Source organism: Hippocampus bargibanti, linkage group LG07, assembly GCF_051943395.1.
Source record: "Hippocampus bargibanti isolate YZ-2025 linkage group LG07, ASM5194339v1, whole genome shotgun sequence".
Taxonomy (NCBI): domain Eukaryota; kingdom Metazoa; phylum Chordata; class Actinopteri; order Syngnathiformes; family Syngnathidae; genus Hippocampus; species Hippocampus bargibanti.
In genome coordinates this window covers 19919375-19942423 of record NC_142740.1, presented here as the reverse complement: position 1 = coordinate 19942423, position 23049 = coordinate 19919375, and the positions used below count along the sequence as shown (strand labels likewise).

Sequence of the window (23049 nt, the reverse complement as noted above, 5' to 3'; positions counted from 1 at the left end):
CCACCGGTGTGTGTCACCAGTTTGCAAAAAATAAACATAATAAAGATGCACTGTGTTGAAATGCATCTCTGCAAAACTATGTAGGCTCGTGATGTACTGTGTCACGTACAGCAGGCAGAGTAACTAAATTAACACAGTATGGCAGAAGGCGAACTGAATTTGCATGTTTTACGTGTTGTATTTTTCCTCATGTAAAATGTCTCCATGGTTCAATCAAAGTTGGGAAACACTGCTTTAAACCGTTCAAAGTTAGCATCCTGCAGCAATTGGCACAGCTCAAGGTCCTTGAATGACATTTGCAAAAAATTAATCAATCAACAAGTGAAGCTCATACATACAGATACGCAGTCACACATCACACCAGACACCTCAGAGATTCCCAAGATAACTATTACGTTCACATTCTATTCAGACAAAAAACAATGCAGTGATCCTCAAAGTATAGTCGACGCGAGTCACTGCCAAAACCTCAAGGCAAGGCAGCTTTATTGATTTTGCACATTTCATACACAGCATTCAGATGTACTTAAATTTAAAATCGCCTTTTTCGGAGCAAAACCTTTCTTGTTCTTGCTTACCAACTACATGTTTAGGTGATAGTGAAATAAACTTTGACAACCATTGCATTAATGCAAACAAACAGCCACACAGCCGCACGCGAGGTGGCTATAGAATCATTGTATGACCATTAACTGAATCTTAATGAATTGTCACAAAGCGTAAAACAGAATATTGTACCAAAACGTTGAAGTCAAATTAATTATGCGCAGGCTCGTGTTTGTTGACTATAAGTGCGCCTAAGTGTTCACGAGTGTAACCGTGTGCTTCAAGTGGGCCAGTGGAAAAGTACAAGTGCCTCTATTCGAGACTTTGCTTCGTGGTGATGGTGGAGGCGGATGTAAGGCAGAAAGTGTCCAATGTTTAGACACAGGCACCTGAGATGACATATGATAGGTCCAACAACTCCATGTCAAGCTTGTTTTTTTAAGACTGCAGTGCTTCTCGACTGGCTGCAAAACTTGATAAGAGATTGATAGAAAATTCTTAAATTCATCATCACTCTTGGTTAGAGGCAAAAATAAATGAGCCGGGTTATTTTAAAGGTCGATTTTTGTAGATTCATTTTAAAAATGACAACACTCAGGTCAAGCCTAGCTCAACAATAATTTTTTTTTTTACAATTGTGGCCTCAATTACATTTAAGTACCATATTTCACCGTGTGCATTTGTGAGAAAATTTGGATGCCATCATTATTTCAGTGTATGTGATATTTTTGAACCCAAATTGAGCAAGGATGACTTTATGTCTTGGGTTCGCAAAGTATAAAAGTGGCCATGTAAAAACTGGCGGAGACCAGTTGAGAAGCTCTGCTTGGTACAAGCCACCGAAGAAGCAAAATTGGGCATTTTTTTGTGTGGAAATCACAGGTTGGGATCCTCCTACCATTTGGTGCCATACCAATGCTAACTTATGATAAAATTCTGTTATCGAAACAATTATTATACATATTCTTTCAGATAGGTTCCTGTTGGAAGTGACGCCACATGCTCAGTTGTTAAAACTGCAGTTTGTGAAAGCATTCCTTCGTATTTCTCTCCACGGTAGTAATAAGAGTTCACAAATATGGGTTACGAAACTAAACAGACAATACAGGAAATGCTCCAAGCTTTTTTGGGGGGCTCGGGGGGAGGGTAATGCGGCACCATACTTTATTGAGGTCCTGGCAGTTCTTTGATATTCCTTCATTTGTTTTCTTAGAAAAAGTCTCCAAGAATGGCTGCAATCCTTGTTGGTGGTTGTCCACGTCACTATGTGTGCTCCACAGGCAAAGCTTTCCCCAAACACTGCCTAACGTCTCGAGGATGTTGGTGAGTGTTGACTTGAGTAGCAAAAGCACCATTTCAGGTGGCAGGCTTTCTCAAACGGAGCCTAACATGTCCTACAATTCCATTCTAACTGTCAAAAAGAATACTTGAAGGGGAACAATGTTTTGGGGTGGGTAAGAATGAGGTCCAGTCTCTCACACCTCTCTGACAATTTGCTTTCTCTTGCAGTGGAGTATCAATAATTTGCCAGCGATTCCCAGCCAGCGTGCCATAGCACACTGTTGTGACGGGAGAGATCATCAGGGGTGCTCTGGGGAATTATTAACCATTTTTGTTTTTTACTGATTACGGATGCGCTTGAGCCAATTTGTTTCTATTGTACTTGCTCCATTTTAATTTTTAATTGTGCATTTTCATTCACTTGTCCTTACCGCAAACGTACTGTACTTGACATATACATTCTTGTGATTAAGGAGAAGCAATCAACATCACTTGGTTTGTTGTGGCACATTTGGAGTCTCACGGCTCTCCATTGACTAGACTGCCAACTCCCTCGAAACATGTTCCTCTTCCACTAAATATCATCGGGCATTTACAGGGACACTTGCGGTGGCCACCGTCACTAATTAGCACGTTTTCTGCAAAGCACCTCTGCCCGGAGCACAGCCCGAGAGTTTGATGCCACATGCTTGGGTCATAATGGCAATTAGTAGAAAGAAAACGCGAAAGCTTAATGTGATTAAGAAAAAAAATATTGAAAATTAAAAATATAAACATTACATATGCATACATGATGCATATATGCACACACACACACACACGCACCTTTACATATATACTGTCTTTTTATATATAAATTTACAAATGGCACGCGTAATTAGAGATGATGTTTTTGTTTGTTGTAGCAATTTATCCCTTGACTGTTTTTGATTGGACTACTTGAAAATATTCAGGTTGGTGTGTCGGGGGAACAAAAGGCAAAAAGATTGTTTCAAGGGCTACACCGTGTTTGACTCCTTCAGCTTGAGCCCTGCAGGAGTCAAGTTAGGTTACGTGAAGGATGGTGTGGTGGATGGCGGCAAGGTAGGAGGCAGGGGGTGTTAATTCACGTGCTGATGGAGGACAGCCCAGAGGAGGTTGGCTTCATTTAGTTCCAGATCCGCAGGAAACTGTCCCAGGACCCGGTGCCCACAGCCATGCCGTCCTCCGTGACACCCAAGCAGCTCACCCTGTTGTCATGGCCGGCGAGCACGCCTGCGTGACAAACAATAAGGAAGTTAAGGTTTCGCGATCTCCAGAAGTCTTCAACACCACAACAAAACGCTGCTCAATGCATTGCTAATAACAGTAACTCAAAGGATCACAAAATATAGCAACATAGTCTTCCACACTGAGCTGTCTCACTTCATGTGAGGTCTCGCTTGTTCTCCGGTCATGTAACAAAAGCAATAACAGTGTTTGCACGAGACCAAATTCAACCTAAAACAGAGCGTGACACATATGTAACCATGCTATAATCACTTCTTGATTTGAGCCAAAGAAAGTCAGAAACCGTTTTTTATTAAAACACCCACAAACAAACTTGAATGAAAAAGAATTAGTGTTTAATTCAAAATGTTATACCAGGTCCAGCACACAAGTCAAAACAAGTCAATTTCTTGTTTAAAACAAAACAAAGAACACATCTTAATGTGAAGCCACCATACACACATTTTGCAGTCATTTGCTGTCACCTTGTATCGTACTGAATCTTAGAAATATTAATGAATAAAAAAACACCACCCATACTTAACTTTTCCTTGTTGCGAGGTTAGTCAGTGCAAATCCTGCACTTCACATTATAGCTATACATTCTAACGTGGTCCGGCCTGTGAAAAAGTTCCACATACCTGCCCGTTCGCCTTTCAGAGTGTCCCAGACGTTGCAGTTGAAGTCGTCGTAGCCGGCCAGCAGCAAACGTCCGCTCTTTGAGAAAGCCACGGATGTGATGCCGCAGATGATGTTGTCATGGCTGTACATCATCAACTCCTGGTCAGCACGCAGGTCAAAGAGCCTGCAGGTTGCGTCATCTGAGCCGGTGCCAAAGGCATTGCCATTGGGGAAAAACTGCAGAACGGATGAAAACGGGCAAATCAAATGATTTGAAGATTTTTTTTGGGATCCATCACAATAGTTTACAGAACACATGGTTTACTTCAAGTTGAAAGTCCCCTCATTGTCGCACCAGAATAGTGTTTGTGCAAAATTAACAAATTCTCTTAATCTGCATCTTCATTAATTGTTTATCCACATGCAGAGGTTTAGTGTCATATGGGGGGAAAATATGTCTTGGTTCCTCACCATGTCATTATCTCAAATTAAAAAAACAACAAGTTATAAGGGGCCGTGAGTCATGATTGTATCCCTGACGGAACCAGTGTCCTCACACCATGTTACTCTACCAATTATGCTGCAGGGGAGGTACATTTTACATTATGCCCAGTTCACCTATCTTTTTTTGGGTCAATCACAGCAGTAGCTCTGACAGATTACCATTTAAATTATGATTGAATCATGACAAATTAGTGATTTGGTTACAATGGTACAACCCAAGGTAGCCAAGGTGCTCACTCCAGATAGAGCATCGATAACCGTGTCTGGTGAATGATCACGATGCACACATTTATTCTTTACATTGCATTCAATTATTTAATTGCTGTATGTTTGCATGAAATAGAATCCCGTGACCTTATTACAAAAAGTGGACAATTATACATAATTTATAAGTCTTAAACCTAAAGGTAATATAAGGCAAACAAGAAAAGAAAACACCACATGAACCATTTTCATTAAAGGACAACCGACGCCTCCGGACAAGTTGTGTCCATAATTTTTAGAATCACTTCAAATGACTTGTACTGAGAGTATTTTAAAGATTCCACCGCATATAGCTATAGTTTACGATTTAAGACTCGCGCTGAATATTCAGGAAGTCTTGTTTTTGAGTTGGTGATGATTTCTGATGTCACATCACGGAGGGAACGCCCTGACCGGGAAAGCGACACACAATGCATTTTGTGGTACTTTGTTTGGTCTGAAAACATCGTGTTGATCCGCGTAGATGGCGAAATTAGAAGGAAAACACATAAATAACACGATGGTGAATCGTTGTGTGTTGCACCAAGACAACTATTTGATATTCGCTGACACAAATTCCCAGCAGACAAATCAGCCATTTTCCAACGGAGCTTGGGCGCCATCTTCTGCAGTTTCTGGGAAACTACACATCAGTCCTGATGCCTCAAAATGACCCAGAAGAACTTCTTTAATCGATTGCAAACATTTATACTTTATTCTTCAGAACTACTTCAATCATATTCATAACTGGATGAGTAACAAGAAAGCATCTTCTCCGAATCTGAAGCCATTGTTTTGATTCTCGAGCAAGGCAAGACGTCTTGGCGTGATGTCAGGAACTGGAAGCGGGACTTTCTGTAAATGCCCAATTCGCAACTCATTTTTTAGCAGTTTTAGCACACTAAGTCATTTTATTGGTGTTTTGCCTTTGACTAAAAATATCGGCCTGCGTGTTTTGGGTATTTTAGATGCTATAATCGTTTTTCTGATGTAATTTAGGAAACAAAAAAATGGTGTTGGTTGTCCTTTAAGAATTTCCTGTGTGTGTGTGTGTGTGTGTGTGTGTGTGTGTGTGTGTGTGTGTGTGTGTGTGTGTGTGTGTGTGTGTGTGTGTGTGTGTGTGTGTGTGTGTGTGTGTGTGTGTGTGTGTGTGTGTGTGTGTGTGTGTGTGTGTGTGTGCGTGCATGACTCACAGTGACAGCATTGATGTCGGAAACATGGCCAGTGAAAGACTGCCTGCACATGGCGTCACGAATGTCCCACAGTTTGGAGGTGGCGTCACAGGCTCCAGACACAAAGGTCTTGGAGTCCGGGCTGAGAGACAAGCTCATCACATCCCCCGTGTGGCCAGTGAATGTTGTGGCCTGCTGGCCTGTCTCTATGTCCCACAACGCGCTGAAAGGGCAAGAGTGTTTATGGGTGACAGTGCACTGCATGTTCATTAAGTCACATTCTGAAGTATTGGATGAGACAATCTTCATAGTGGATCCCAGTTTTGGTTTCAATTGTGAAATTGAATTTCATCCTTGATTTTTGTGACCCTGTGCGGGCTTATCATTTGGTCAATTGTTAAACAATAAAAAAGGGAAAACTTGCATTACATATGGTATTTTACATAAATACATGAATTCTCAGTTCTGGGAGTGTGGTTGCTCTGATATTTGGGACACACCCTTCGATCGCCCTTCTGACGGAAGCACTACCCCAATGTCCATGCATGCGAAGTTGTAAAGGTGTGTCAACCAAGACAGCCCCACAACATGCAGAGAGCCTTTAGGAATTCCAGGCGGATCTCACCCACAAGGAGCTTTTTGAGCACCTCAGTTAATTCAGCCCTAGAGACGTGGGACAGTCCACCTCACTGGAATGCCCATCAGTGCAATTGAGTAGTAACCGGTGTCTCGAGTTGAGGTCTGCAGCACCCCATCTCCACTTTACGTAATGTTAATAAGGTACTGCTTTGCCCTCCTAAAATGATGATGATAATAATACTAATAATAATACATTTCATTTATAAACGCCTTACAAAATGTCGGATTGTGGACCAGAATTTCCTGTAAGCTGCCCAGAAGTCGTTTTTCAAGGACTCTCTAAACCCCTCTCTAAACCCCTCCCAAACCCCGTTTTTTTGGAGGCGGGGGGAGGGGGGGGGCGTTTACACATGTTAAAAAGGCCGGAAAGGTCAAATTAAATTCAAGGATATATTCTGTTATTCCCTCCTTTTATGTAGCTTTTGAATCTACTATTTCATACATGTAAATATATTGAAGTAAATAGCTTGACAGCATCATTTCTTTCATAAGAATCTATAGCTATAACTGGTGTCAAGTATAAGGCACGTGTGTCTGCCGCTGCTCACCTGCAGAAAAAATATCCTGTGACTGTAAGGTGTCCTTGAGAGTTTTGAAAGGCGCTTATAAATGAAATGTATTATTATTATTATTATTAGGCAACAGACATGGCCGCTTCATTTCCACATTATGCTTGACAGTTATCAAATACCTTGTAATATGCAACATAGAGCGGGAGTCTGATACCACAAATCAAATTGCTATTTTATGCACCCTTTCATGAAAAATAGATTTATGCATGGAACATCAGGAAGTAGATTAACACTCACCAGGTGGTGTCTCCAGAGCTGGTCAGTATCTGGTTGTCATCCAAGAAACGACAACAGGACAAATAACCTGAAAGAAGAGATTTTCATGGATCACCGACACCATGACTCATGATTACATTGCTCTGACCACACTTGTGCGTGTGTAACTCGGCACAACAAACAGTTGACAATGACATGAGACCCAGATGTTAACATTTCAGTTGCCTCAGAATCATTATTGTCCAAGCATATTTATCCGGTTATATAGGCTATATAGTATTGCAATAATACTCACATATGATAAACACTGTGATGGAGAATAATAATTTATCATGTTTAAAAGTGCCGTGCTTTGCTGACCAACTAAACAATGGGCCTACAGTCAAAGCGCAGATGGCCACAGTAAATCTGATACGGCACGATGAACCGTCGTCTCCATCAAGATTCTAGAAGGTCCGGCCTTGCACAGAATTTAGGGCTTGAGATACTCCTTTTTCACCGGAGTTATTTACGGCTTAAACATCCTGCACAAGCGCCAGATTACAAACTTATCAGTTCATGGAAAAGACAACCAATTAAAATGTATATGTTTTACTGCTTACATCTGTTGTTGCTCAGAACGCCCAGAGGCGTGGTATGCAAATCAAGAAAACTATGTTTACTAATATATCACTGTAATTTACATATACTCTCAATAAATAGCTTGGCAGAGGGGCGCAGAATTCAGACGTATGTCATCTGATGACTGCGTCTCCTGCCGGCAGTGGGGACAATCTTTCTGGTTCTGAGTCTCTGTCCACGGTGTCTGTCTGTCATATCTCTGACACACTGACATGACCAAAGTACAGAAAGAGTTGTTTACCTAATCAAAGTATATATCAGTAACTAAAGACGTCTCTCTCATTGACCTCCAATCAGAGATGTGTATTATTTTTTTAACCCTCGATCATCTAACACGGAGTGTTTTCCGATGCTCCTCCACAAGAATGCAGACCGTTGTTATGCCCACCTGTATGACCTGGTAACTCCCGGGTGACACGCACACTGCCTTCGCGGGTCTTCAGGTTGTATATGGAGCAGATGTTGTCCAGGCCACCACAGGCCACGTAATTCCCAGAGGGAGCATAGGCGCACGTCATTACCCAGGAAGAGCGCAGGGGGATGGCATGCATCTGTGGATGGCAACCACCTTTTTATGTTAACACTGCCGAGAAATTGTTAAAAGGCATGAATGGTTAAATACCGTATTTTCCGGTGTATAAGGCGCAACCCAATGGATGGTGTATTGTCAGACCTTTTTCAGAATCAGAATCAGAATACCTTTATTCGTCCCGCAATGGGGAAATTTGCAGTCCACAGCAGCAATTGAAGAGGGATGGGGTTGGGGTGGGAGTGAAAGGATAGAAAACAAGATATTCTAAGCATAACAAAATAAAAATGTCAACTGTATACTGTGCAAATGTAGATGTGCAAAAACCGTTCTATAAACAAGACTGTACATAGTGCAGAATCAAGAAATGCATTTAGATATATTGCAACAACCCATATTTACAAGTGTCCAGTTTTGTTTTTGTTTTTTTTCACATGTGATCATTGGGAATTGTGAAGCCTGACAGCAGTCGGTAGGAACGAGCGGCGGTACCGCTCCTTCTTGCAGCGCGGGTGTAATAGTCTCTGGCTAAAGGAGCTACCCAGAGCTGTCAGGATGGGCAGGTGGGGGTGGGAGGGGCTGTCCGTCATAGCTTTTAGTTTAGCTAGCGTCCGTCTGTTGCCCACCTCCTCTAGAGAGTCCAGTGAGCAGCCACGACAGAACTGGCCCGCTTGACAAAGCGCTCCAGTCTTTTTCTGTCCCGGGTGGTGATGCTGCTTGACCAGCAGACAATGCCATAGTGGATGGCTGATGCCACCACAGAGTCATAGAAAGTCTTTAGGAGTGACCCCTGAACTCCAAAAGACCTCAGTTTCCTGAGGAGGAAGAGGCGACTCTGTCCCTTTTTGATTAGGGCATCCGTGTTTGTTGTCCAGTCCAGTTTATTGTTGAGAGTAACACCCAGGTACTTGTAGGAGGTCACCCTCTCAATGTCCGAACCCTGGATGTTCAATGGTGCAGGTGACGATTGTTTCCTGCAGAAGTCCACCACCATCTCCTTTTCATATACTAGGCGCACATTCAATGAATGACATGTTTCAAAAAGTTTTCCATATATGTGGCACATCCCATTATAAGCACCCCTACTTTTTTTCTTCTACAGGGGGACATTGAGTCGTGGCTCATGAAAGTAGTTGCTCAATACTACTTCACATATAAGACGCTCAACCATTTAAGGCGCGGGTTCATCTTTTGAAGACAATTAAGCCTTTTCGGTGCGCCTTATACACCGGAAAATACAGTACATTTTAGGGTGTTCTCAGTTAAGTTGGACAGTTTTCTGACCTTATTTGTGGTGTAACTATCCCAGATGATAAGCTTTCCATCTTGCGAGGCACTGACAAGAAGCCTAGAGTAAAAGGGAAAAAAAGGCATTGTGTCCATGCATTGTACATACATTGTACTATGGTGCATGCATCTGGTGATTTCAAAGCGTTGACAGGCAGACACTGTGCGTGCTCTGGGTAGACAAAATGTAAAGTGTACTGGCAGAATGCACCCATCTTGTGTTCCCTTTTTTTCTCAGTCCTGCTTCATATAATATTATTCACAATAGAATCTTGATGAGGGATCTGGGGGGAATACGCAAAATATCCATCCATCCATTTTCCAGACCGCTTAATCCTCATTATGGTCACTGGGGTGCTGGAGCCTATCCCAGCAGTCTTCGGGCATTAGATTAGGTGGAGGTGCACTGAATTGGTTGCCAGCCAATCGCAGGGCACACAGAGACCAACAACCATCCGCGCTCGAACTCACACCTAGGGACAATTAGGAGTGTTCAATCAGCCTGCCATGCATGTTTTTGGAATGTGGGAGGAAACTGGAGGACCCGGAGAAAACTCACGCAGGCCCGGTGAGAACATGAAAATTCCACACAGGGATGCTGGACCGGGTCTTGAACTACAACCTCTGCACTGTGAAGTCGGCATGCTAACCACTCGACGACCGGGCCGCCCACAAGCAAAATAAATAAATAAACTGCAAATATGAGAATTCTAGAGGAGGAAGAAAAAAGAGAAGGGCGGAGAGAACTCGAGGAGAAAGAGCAATGCCGAAGTAGTGCAAATGTGGAAACACCCCGACCGAATGTTTCCTGCTCTCGGGATAGGAAGTGGCTTGATGGGGATGTGCTACAATCAAGCGGGGAGCCACCGAGCACAAAAGTCAGCTGTGTACAAAATAAACTCCCTGCTGGATCGCACAGGGGGTGCACACATGCTGGATAAACTGTCATCTCAACCATACATATAATGTTAAAAATAGAGAGTACATTTGCCTGCGATAAAAATGTTAAGGTTGAAGAATTCTCCCAGAATGCACATCAAAAAATAAAAAGCCTCTGTGGGGGCGACATGCACATGTAAAAATAATCATTCTTGGTGCAGGTGTTAAAAACGTAATTAGTCTGCTTTTTATGATGTGGAAAGTCCATGTGCACAAACACAGTTTGACCACCAGTTTAGTCTGTGACTCTTTCTGAATCCTTCAAGTATTGGAAAAGTTATCAAACTGCATCTGGAAGGTGGTATGCAGCAAACTGTGCTTGATGCCGCTGTCCGTGCACGGCAAGCACCACCGGTGTGACAGGAATGAGAAGGTAAGTGTATGCTCATAAGTAAAAGTGGAGGTGCCCGTGTCATTCACTTATGGTGGTATTAGTCTTATTAGTAGAAGTAGCGGTAGCAGCTCGACATAGCCCCACACCTGGGACTGCCGTCACTGGCCCAGTGCATCGCATTGGGAGAGAGAGATGGACAGAGAAAGGTTTAAGACACATACTGTACAAAGAGACAAAAATACTGATACATGTACTGTAATTATCACATGACACACACCCAAGACATTCATAAAATATAAGTGGGTTCAAATGTGCTGTGCATATAAACACAATAGGTTGGATGAGTATTTGCTAAAACCTTATTTGCTTAGTCTGATGAAGAACTACACTACCTGGAGTCACTCCCCCAGTGCATTGCATAGATCTTGGCCAAGTGGCCCCTGAGAGTGCGTCGCGTCCGCATCTGTATCCGGCCCACTGAGTCCAGACCAGCTGTGATCTGCCAAAACACAGGAAGGAGTGTCAGTTGTTACACACATTTATTACACAAAACGCACACCACTGGATTCTACAATAATGGTGCATTAAAACTCTATCTATCAACAATGGAGGTTAACAGCCCATCAGGAATCAGAATCAAACACCCGAGTCCACGTCGCCAAATAAATCAAATCATAATACAACTACTGCGCATGCCTTTTTGTCCCACATGCTGTCATGTTCTCACATTACAAGTTCATGATCCATCGATCCATTTTTTAAGGTAAATAACATCTTAACAAGTTGTGCAAATGATTATGGAGTGCAGTGTTTTTTCTAGACTTCGACTTACCTGTGACAAAGTCGAGTCACTACAGGCTTTCCTGGCATCCTGCGGTGAGCAAACAAAAACAAAATTTTAAACACCAACATGTGCGCCGCGTACAAAACAATAAAAAGGCGGGCAGAGGGGTCGATCATTCCAGAGGTTGAAATAAATGCACCGGGGCATTTAACTATACACAATATTTTATTTTTTTTACAAGATGGCGCCTGAGTAGGCAGCTGTCAGCAAGTGCTCTCATGAACTTTGCTTTTTTTGTTGTTTTTGTCTTATTGCGTTTTCTTTTGTCACTTTGTGTTGTTGTGCGTCCTGTGGAACGGATACGGATTGTTTTTCAGCATTTTTTTGCCACGACAATTATCAAGGAGGAGACTGTGCTGTGCGGTTGCGCCTTTCGGCAGCATGAATATGCTAGTAGTGTTTTTGAATAAGAGGAATGACTGTGCCATTCGACTGTCATCGCTGGACAGCTCTGGGGCCATTGTGTTTTTTTGCGCCTGTAATGGGCAGCATCTACACAGCCCCGCTTTGTTCAGCGGAAAGGTCGGTGCTATTGGACAGTCTGCGGTTGGATGGATGCATGGCTTGAGGAGCCCGCGATAAGAAGGAGCGTCAGCGCAGTGCGCCGATGCGTATGTAGAACTGTCGCGGCTTGGAATTGAAGCGGATTTATGTGTGACAGGAGATGTGAGACAATGTCTTTTCGATAATGGATGCTACAGCTTCGTGTTTGCTTTCAACATTTATCTTGTAGTAGACGTGCAAATTCCACCATGACGTCCCTGATCCACTGCTGAAATGGATGCTTTGATCCTCTCCTCTTTCATCTAGAACTGCTTCATGTCATTACAAAGAGGGTACAGCAAGTCCTGAAGAATTGGATTGGATTGTATTGGATTTGCCTTTATTTGTCTCGCAGTGGAGAAATTTACATTTCACAGCAGCAAAGTTATGAAAGAAATGAAAGTAGACAAGCAAAACACAGGAACTGCTGGAAAGGCAGCCACTCTCGCGAATGAATGACTCTCTGTGTCATTGTGTTGTCATATTATTTATTTCTGTTGTTTTGTTTTTTTTTTCCCCAAGATGGCGGCGCGTGAACACGTAGCGGCTCCCTTGACCCGGCCAATTGGCATTTTCATGTTTATTATGTTTGTTAAAGTCATTATTAGTGCCTTGCATGCTGTGTCCGAGAGGACAGTAATTTCATCTGTGCTGTATGTCATGCATATTAGCATATTTGACAATAAAGCTGACTTTTGACTTTGATATTGTCATACCCGGATCTGATTGCGTAGTTGATCTGCCTCCTGCCGCAACTGTTCCAGCTCACTCATTTTGCCTCAGATGTCTTCAGGTCACAAGCCAAACTAAATGCTGACTATGTGAGGAAACCACACACTCTCTCGCATACACACACTCACACAAAGACAGACAGAGATGGACAACCCCACTCTCTTGCCTGCCGACGCCTGCAAGAAAAAGAGAGCGCAACAGTTAATATTCGGCAGACAGATGCAAAGTTACTCATCCTTCCATCAAACAAATGCACTGTATCCTGTTTGGAGAGGAGCAAAGGGTGGAGCAGGGCTGAGGCCTGGCGGGCGGTCTGGCTCTTCAAACACCCCCAGCATGGTTCAAAAAGGCCATATGAGACCCACTCTGACCTTTAACACACACTGAGCATTTTGGGTTGTTGCACTGTACTGCAACATACGATACAAGTTCGCGAGCAAAAGAGTAAGACCTTTCATCCTTTCACAAAGGTAGCCATTTTTCTGCCCTTCTTCCTTCTTCTGCCTACCTCGTTTGTATGAACAGCACAAACCTGGAAAACGTTCTCACGTGTCCGTGAGTAAAATCTTACTGCTCCAAGCGTCTGCTGATTGGATGGCAGTGCGACTTCGATGGCCTCGTAGGTGGCACTTAGATTTCTCAGGAGTCACAACTGGTACCCCAATACCAAGCCCAAACGGCAAAATAATAGTTAGAAAAATAATACAGGAAGAAGATAGTCGCTTTTCCTGCATGAAGCTTCATTCGCGGAAGGTAGCTCGCCTCTGACGGTCAACATGCATTTAAGATGACACACCAATTTCTAGATCAAAACAAGATCGGAGATTTAGGTCTAATACAATAATTTGCATGCAGAGTAAATACATCAATATTCATGGGTAATTTCTCCAAGACAATTGAGCATCGAGTTTATTGATAGAGGATATTTTAAAAAATTCAACCTTTTGTACCAAGGCTCTATCTTTACCTATTCATTGTCAGTGGCAGTACAATTTCCTTCAGGCTGCCAGGCAGAAGCTATGAACAAACCCACAAGTTACATTCTTCATTAAAATAAATACAAGATAAAATAAAGAGTTTTCCCTTTTGTATTGTATGATTTGACAGCTGCTCCACATTTTTACCAAAAATCAAACTTGTTTGTTAAATAAATATTGAATAATCAAAATCACACTTGTTTATCTGCCTCCCTGGGGCTCGGAAAAGATTGTTAAACATAGGCAGAAATCCTTGAGAATAATTTTGTTGGTCCTCTGCAAACAATCCACAAGTTTATACAGTCAAAAAACCAAGCTATTTAAAAGGACATAACACTCAATCATGTTACCGGATCTTGAGATTGGTTGATTTAAAATTGTGATTGGTGATCAGTCGCAAAAATCCCAATTGTGTGAATTGTAATGTTCCAATGATCAAGGGAGTGTTAAATGCATAGTGAAGTCACACTGTATTTTTCTCACCACACCAACTTTAAAGGTGAACTCTGATCATGGTAAGAATAAGTGCCATTAAATTAGAAGTAGGCAGGCTAGTAGACGAGTGGTTAGCACGCCGACTTCACAGTGCAAAGGTCGCGGGTTCAAGTCCCACCACAGCCTCCCTGTGTGGAGTTTGCATGTTCTCCCCCGGCCTGCGTTGGTTTTCTCCAGGTCTTTCGGTTTCCTACCGCATTCCAAAAACATGCTTGGTAGGCTGATTGAACACCCGAAACTGTCCCTAGGTGTGAGTGTGAGAGCGAATGGTTGTTTGTCTTTGTGTGCCCTGATTTTCTGGCAACCAAGTAGAATTGGTCCAAATAAGGCTCTTTATGTATAGGACAAGATGGATGTCATAGTGTAAGTCATTCTATCTTAAACATTTCTGGTGACAGACTGTACATCTTTACATGAACGGGTGGGTCTATCCATGTGTATGTTCTTTACCTTCGGGAGCCCGAATGTGGGTCACACAGCACTTAGCAAGTGCTTCTCCACTTTAAGACAACTCAATGCGATAACGTTTTCATTTCTACTTTCTACAATTCAACAATTATAGCTGATCCATCCCCATATCTTCCTTGCAGGAAATACAGCAGTAAGAAGTTTATTTCTCTGGATTAAAACCGTGGGTAGATCTGAACGGAGCCCAGTTACTGTCACATAAGCTGCATTTCAAGTTCTGTAACTTGCTTTTCGAACGCATCGGCTTTTCCCCACTCAGGAGGTATCAGACTGGAATGACGTGTCACCACGGCCAAGCAATGAAATTGTTTCAGCTGCCCAGGAAAGACGTCAGACTCTCCCCCGGCTGACGCAATTCCTTCCTCTCACTCTCTCACTCTCTCTCTGCATGTCATTCAAACGACCGTTTCGAAGATTAGTGGAAAAGCAGTAATACAAATTTTAGAATTCACTCAAGAATCAAACGGAAAGAGATGTGTAACATTGATGCTACATTGAGAAATGCTGTAAACAAGGCTGTAAATGTCTCATGAGTTCAGTGAAAGGTGCATCATTCGTTGAATTAATGGTTATTAAAGTAACCTCTGACCAAAGGGCACTATGTTCCACTTCCCAAAATGGCATTGGGTTTTGACTGTAAATTGGTAAATTTCATTGCACCTAGACTCTTGCAGCTACAGTCTGTCACGCAGCCATGGGACACACTTTTACAGCCGGTTAACTATCATAGCTCACACATACCATTTTAAAGTGCTTCCCTGTGCCCTCTACATTTCTATTCTTTGCCCGTGCCCTTGGTGTATATTACATGAAACAAACTCTGAATGACAATAATGCTAAGGATAAAAGATACAGCACAACAGTTCAGATCACAAGCTGCAATTGCAGACTGCTCAGCGATGAGGACTTTCTGTGACGTAGGTTAAAGATTTACCCATTTTATTATAGTTATATTTTTTTAAAACTTATTTGATAGGAGGATTAGGGTCCAGTGTACATTAACACAAAAATATATTACTAACTTGAACAAAGACAAAAAAATGGATGTTGATCGATTTGGGACCAATCTGGTCTGGTGATCTACCGGTCAATCGACGTAATGGGCTCCTCTGCTCTACAGCATTTTATGCAATACGTTCAGACAGTAGCTTGGCATATTTATTTACGGAAATTAAATTAATATGAAAATAATTTCTGATGTTTTTCACATTATCATTCACATAACATGTTCTGAAGAGGAAAGCATACATGTCTGCAATCGATTAAAGAATTTATTCCGTGCCATTTTGAGGCAACATTGGGAGGAATTGTTTTGGTTTCATCACACCAAACGGAAAACAATTATGAATGCATAGTAACTAATCAGATATTTATTTTTTCCAGTTGGTGTTTAGATAACTAATAGTGCTCAGTAAATACGTCTGTGTAAGCTCTCAGTCGTACAGGAGTGGTCCATCAATGAGAAGGTTTCTTCAGCAGTCATCTGTACAAATTTGAAGGTTTCGGACGTTTCGCCTCCTATCCAAGAGGCTTCGTCAGCGAACTAAAGTCTGACTGGTCGTGTCGGCCCTATTTATATATCCCTAATGTCCAGACATGGTGGCGCCGGACACAGCTATGATAGGTCCCTACTCTCAGGTTGAGGGGGGCAGAGGACCCCTCCCTGTGGCCCCACTGATTGTGATTGATTGCCCCAATGTACTGCTCTTTACAATTTTCATTCTTACAATGTATGGAATAAACTACATTACTTTGTTTTTCATTTGGTAGCCTATCTTTTGGATGCACTAATTTTTGCCTTAACGTGTTTATCGGTTTGAAATAGGTAGGAATTTTATGTTGCCAAAGGACTCTTTGTAATTTTTCAGAAACTCCTGCAATGTAAGGTACTGCTACTCCTCTCCTTTTTGTATCTTGAGAGTTATTGGTTTCATTCCCTATTCTTACTTTCTGACATTTGTTGAATGACCACTGAGGGTACCCACAGTTAGTGAGTGCTCTCCTGATATGTTTTGACTCCTTTTCTCTACCTTCAATGCTAGTTGGTATTAGTTTAGCCCTATGCTGGAGGGTTCTGATAACTCCTAGTTTGTGTTGTAAAGGGTGGTTAGAGTCAAAAAGTAAGTATTGGTCAGTGTGCGTAGCCTTCCTAAAGACTTGTGTTTTTAGCGCTCTTTCATGAAATGATGAGGGTCGTAAAGCTGATGAGGTGATACCGGTGGGAGTGGGGCAAATAGGCCAGTCGTTAGTCAGGAATGTAGGAACAATCAGTGGGGCCACAGGGAGGGGTCCTCTGCCCCCCTCAACCTGAGAGTAGGGACCTATCATAGCTGTGTCCGGCGCCACCATGTCTGGACATTAGGGATATATAAATAGGGCCGACACGACCAGTCAGACTTTAGTTCGCTGACGAAGCCTCTTGGATAGGAGGCGAAACGTCCGAAACCTTCAAATTTGTACAGATGACGGCTGAAGAAACCTTCTCATCGGTGCTCAGTAAATGTATGAACCAAATTTATCAGCCCGTTTCCACAGGCTGATAAATTCCTTACATGGAGCTTGGATGCCCTCTAATGGCTCTTTCTGGTGCAACACGAGGTTTTCAGACCAAACAAGCATTGACGTGATGGAAGGACTGCTACAATGTGTCCTTTTTTCGGTCAGGGTCGTTCCTTCAGTGACGTCACGTACGGACTCGTCACCAACTCAAAAACAAGACTTCCGTAATATTCAGCATGAGTCTTAAAATGGAAAATATAGCTATATGCGGTGGAATCTTTGTAAAATACGGTCAGTAGAAGTCATTTGAAGCCATTTTACAAATTATGGACACAACTCCGGAGACGTCGGTTGTCCTTTAAGATAGTCAAACAACAGAATATATATATATATATATATATATATATATATATATATATATATATATATATATATATATAATATATATATATATATATATATATATATGTCAGGATCTTTGAGTCTGTCACGATTATCAAATAGAAGTTCACAAATTGCCAGAGCCAGTTACAAACTGGTGACAGTAGGTTAAATCAACCGGGTGTAGACATGCACGTTCAGATAACCTGTTCATGACTAGTTCAAACATTCAGAGAATGGAAGAAATGCTTGTTGTGCTTCTAGTGAGTCAATTTTCCGGTAAGGCGAGTTGCCACTTCTCGTAAGCCATTATATGCTTGTGGACTTTATGGTGCGTAATGTCAACACACCTCTATTTGGCAAACATCCAATTATCTGGCACTGTGCGTTGTTTCGGTTTCATCACACCAAACGGAAAACAATTATGAATGCAGAGTAACTAATCAGATATTTATTTTTTTCAGTTGGTGTTTAGATAACTAATAGTGCTCAGTAAACGTATGAACCAAAATTAAAATGTATTTTTGTTGCTTGATTGGCTTATATGACATTATTGCAATAAACATATCCTTTTCGTTTCATGATTTTTCATGAGGCAGCAACGGGTAAATGGTGGCCTCACACTGCAGAGGTGTAGGGTTCCATTCCAGCTCCGACGTCCCTGTGCTGAATTGGCATGTTCTCCCATGCATGCCTGGGTTTGCTCTGGGCACTGCGGTTACCTCCCACATTGCAAAAGCATGCATGGTAGGTACCTAGAGTATTCTAAATTGTCCCCAAATGTGATTGTGGGCGCTAAATGTTGTTCGTAAATGAGTGCCCTTCGATTGGCTGGTAACCGGTCCTCCATCTTCAGAGGTTTGATTTACAGGTTTGTTTTGTTTTGGCAAAGCTTTTATGTCGGATGCCCTTCCTGACACAACCCTCTGCATTTCATACCATGATCTAAATAAATATGACTATGCTCAATGTTTATGATCTCCTTAAAAAAAATCTTGGAAGGAATCCCAACAATAGCGACATTGTGAAATGACCACTGCGTGGCAGCTGCTATGACAATACTGCCATTTATTATCTTTCAATTACAATACCATCATTGTCAGACTGGGTTGGCATAGTGTGCCGATTGTCAAAAGGTACTGCAATAGCTCAGAGTCAAACGAAAAAATAAGATACACTGGGATATTTCTAGTAGAGTCAAATCCAAACTACCCTTCACCTAAGAGGATGACTGTGTACAGTTTTATAGCTATTTAATAATTGCAAGTAAATGGTAAATATACTTTCTTCCAACTGTTTGTCACGCCCAGGCTGATTTTACTGTAAAACAAATAATTACACAATGCATGTCCGCCATCTTAATGCCAAATGAGAAATGGGCTCAGAAGCATTTAACAAATAATTCAAGCAAACCCCTATTTTCAAAAGATTCCACAATATATATTAATTTTCAACAGATATTGATCAGCTGGAAAAAAAAAAAAATCAAGTGAGCGGCCCTGATTCTCGATCATGTGGTTTGGATCGGGACGGTCATCGTTGTTATGATTTAGTATGTAATATTTTGTGTTGCTGACAGTTATTGGTGTTGATACAAAAAAAGTGATCCTCAATTGGAATTTTTTATTTATCATTTGAGTTAAGCACAAGACCACCACCGTTTGTTGATTCTCTGCAACAGTATTAGATGGCACATTGGAGTAAAGATCCACCGTGGCTTGAGTTATTATTCTTGCATAACATTTTAGAAACAAAATCTGCAAAAAATTGAGCTGCGAATTGGGCATTTTCAGAAAGTCCCGTCCCCAGTTCGTGACGTCACGCCAAGACGTCTTGCATTGCTAGAGAATCCAAACAATGGCTTCAGATTCGGAGAATATGCTTTCTTGTTACACATCCAGTTATGAATATATAACTATATTCAGAGCGAGTCTTAAAACGTAAAATATAGCTATATGCGGTGGAAACTTATTAAAATACGCTCAATAGAAGTCATTTGAAGCCATTTTACAAATTATGGACACAACTTGTCCGGAGACGTCGGTTGTCCTTTAAGTACAAGTGACTCAGCACACAAGTTTTTGAAATAAGAGCATCAGCCGACATTTATTTTGTTTTGCCTTGTGATCAAAAATCCAAGATATGGCACGGTGGAAGAAAAAAAACAACTGACTTCACAACAGTTCGTACATAAAAAGGTTCATTTTGGATTAGCTAATTTATCTTGGAATGATTGAACATGGCGGACCTTCGGATAATTGATCGTTACAATGTTTACCAGTGTTTTGAGAAGAGCGTGGTGAAGGAACAAATTCAACTTGTAAGTCAAGACAGATGAATCATACTGCTTTAAGGGTCTTTGACAAGTAGGACTCTTGATTTTTGATCAAGGTCAGGTCAATACTGCTGTAATCAGTAATAATGTAATAGTTTAAGCATTATTCGTGAGTTTTATTTTTTTTCTTTTAAAAGTAACATTTATCATTGCTTGTGAGAACAAGTCTCTTTTAATAAGTATGACTCCATACTGCTGCTGTCACCCTATTGATTAGATGGACCTGAAAACCTGGACTCACCTCCACTTTCCTTTTTTTTCATTTTCCGACCCGTTTCATCCTCAGTACGGTCACAGGGGGTGCTGGAACCTGTCCTAGCCGTCTACGGGCAGTAAGCGGGGGACACCCTGAATTGGTTGCCAGCCAATCGAACAAAAACGGCACCAAGGGAAGCGCGCTAGGGCAGGATGCGTCTGGGGTAAGGCTGCGCCCCTGGAAGTCAAGTCACACAGAAATAAACAACCATGCACGCTCACATTCACACCTAGGGACAATTTGCAGTGTTCAATCAGTCTGCTATGCATGTTTTTGGAATGTGGGACGAAACCAGAGTGCCCGGAAAAAAACTAACGCAGGCCTGGGGAAAAGATACAAATGCCACACAGAAATTGAACCCAGTACCTCTGCACTGAGAAGTCAGCGTGCTAACCAGTTGACTACCGAGCAACCCTATCTATTTTTAATATGCTTTTTCGTTTATATTTTACATTTATTGATATACTTTGTTCTTCTACTTTCTAACTTTCATGGATTTGAGATTTTTTTCATTGAACTACTGTATTTCAAACACAACATAGCAGAATTTGTTTCTGTCGCAAATATAACGGCGAGGGAAAAAACACACTTTCGTCATTGTATTACGTTTTTGTGTGATTTTTATTTCCGACATATTGTCTTGTCTCGATACTCTAGTTTTGATAAAATATACTAAAAGGCACCACTGCACGTGCCAATTTTTTGCCAGTTGTCCACAACCCACTTGTTGAGGACCCCCCGCCCCCACTCGATAAGACAAAATCAAAATTACCTAATTGTACTTTCACAGCATTTAATGTCCCCGTTAAGTAACTATCACTTTGATTATTTTTAATCAAGGGAACCATGTACTGTGTGCATTTAAAGGATTGTACAGGTATTGCACACTTACCCATGAAATGAATGAATTGCCTCATTCAAGCAACACAGTGCAACCACAAAAAATCTTGGCCACCCTAGCAGGTTTGGATGGATGGCCTCACCGGTATAGTGAACAAATATGGATAAAAAATGAGACGCGGTGTGTTGGGCTCGTACATGTAAGACAATATGCGATGTGTAACTAAGGGATCTACAGTACAGTAGTAGAGTTTTACTTCTCCACGAGTGTTATTAGACAGGTTGCAATCGGGCAACCTGTATAGAGTCGAAGAAACACAATAATACAGAGAAACAAGGCAATAGCATCGTGGGGACATTTACACCAAGTTGCTTCATGGTATAAATGCATTTTCTTTCGCTTTATGACAAGATGAAAGTGTATCTAGTGAGAAGCAGGAAACAACGAAGGCAACGGCGTTCGGAGACAAGACATCACGTCCTTACCTGAAAAACACTATGTTCCCTCCCCTTTATATTTTCGTCCGCCCGAATAGTGCGTACCAGGTCGGTCACACGACGATCATAGTCCTCGATGTGATTGAAGTTTCGTACAGCAAATTTCGGAGGTTTCCTGTCTCCGGAGCTTACTTGACTGTGGCCAGATTTGACAATTTTTTTTTCTCCAAGCGAGCTAATCACCACACCCATGAAAGTGGGAACATGGCAACAACCTACGCTGAAGGGGCGTCTGCATTTAAATGTGTGTCGAGGTTTTCCCAAACAACGAAATCACACAATAAATCGGAATTCATCACAGGTATAGATACATTAATAATTTGATTCCAAGCCAAATTCTGGAAGACCAATTCCCAGAATGCAGTAAAATTGCATAAATAATATACGTACACCCTATTGGAAAATGGTACAGTCTGTTAGCTCCCGTGTGAAAAGGGAACAGACCAGGATACAGGAAGCAAATGTTAAATTTACAAAACTAGTAGTTACAACACAAAACAAAACACAGTCAACTTTAAACACAGATTTGTTCAAATACTGACAAGCTACTTAAATCACGGAATCAGAGCTGAAAAAAGTGCGCCACCTTTAATTTACTTTTAATGACACAAATTCCCCCCCCCCCACAAAAATAAACATCCTTAATATGGTCACAATATATGTTTAACAATACAGAACAGTTGTAGTGTGTGGTTTTTGAGCGATAATTACTAAAGTTACCATCTAAAATACCCTCATTACAAGTTGTCACCCAAACAATTCTGGTTCAAAAGATCTAATGTCAGATACTCGTTTTGGACTGTGCTGGGAGACAGCTGTGCAGTCTCAAAGACACATCACGCCTGGGCTGCATCTGGCTCATTGAATAGGATCCCTTTACCTTCGGTTTGGATTAATTTTTAATGGAGCCAATGAAAGGGAGCAGTGGAGTAGGATTTTCCATATCTCTGCACGAGCTATAATCAATCGAAAGAAAATGAAAGTTACCCAGGCCATGGTTTCCTTTCGAAGTAGCATGGGGTCAGATTAAGTAGAATTGAATTAACACCCAGTAGTAGTTAAGGTGTGTCAAACTATTTTGCCTCCAGACACAAAATGAGGATTAGTGAGATACTGTGTTGTGTTGGTTTATTGTTATTCTATCTGGGATTTTTTAATTTCTACAATCATAGTTGTTGATCAATTATGGATTAATATCATGATGGATTCCCAAAAAAACACCAATAAAAAATCCTCCTCCTTCGATATTACTCACCACTAATACCAAGCCTGCGAGTATGCACAGTAGTTAAATCAATGAAGACCAAGTAGAAACCCAAGATTATTGTGCCATGCATGAAGTTGCTGAACACAAGAATGATGTAAAACGTATATAATGCAATAACAGTTTGTCAGTAATTCAATTCTTGCAGCAAAACAGCCTCGCATA

General features: G+C 41.6%; 1 protein-coding gene across 3 annotated transcripts; it reads right to left on the bottom strand.

Moving 5' to 3' along the window:
* Window positions 1-440: 440 nt before the first annotated feature.
* LOC148895742 (guanine nucleotide-binding protein subunit beta-4) lies at window positions 441-21787 on the bottom strand. Of its 3 annotated transcripts, XM_088999943.1 has the most exons (11): window positions 21609-21787; window positions 20268-20459; window positions 12856-13047; window positions 11585-11623; window positions 11145-11251; window positions 9477-9540; window positions 8052-8214; window positions 7064-7130; window positions 5637-5838; window positions 3717-3933; window positions 441-3081 (listed from the first exon to the last, which is right to left on the bottom strand). In XM_088999943.1, exons 3-11 carry the CDS (start codon window positions 12910-12912, stop codon window positions 2975-2977), a joined length of 1023 nt encoding a protein of 340 aa, XP_088856069.1. In that variant the 5' UTR covers window positions 12913-13047; window positions 20268-20459; window positions 21609-21787; the 3' UTR covers window positions 441-2974. The 3 variants fall into 3 exon arrangements, with proteins under 3 accessions (XP_088856069.1, XP_088856068.1, XP_088856070.1); XM_088999942.1 differs by lacking the exon at window positions 20268-20459; XM_088999944.1 differs by lacking the exon at window positions 20268-20459 and having other exon boundaries at window positions 21666-21768.
* Between the last annotated feature and the right edge of the window lie 1262 nt (window positions 21788-23049).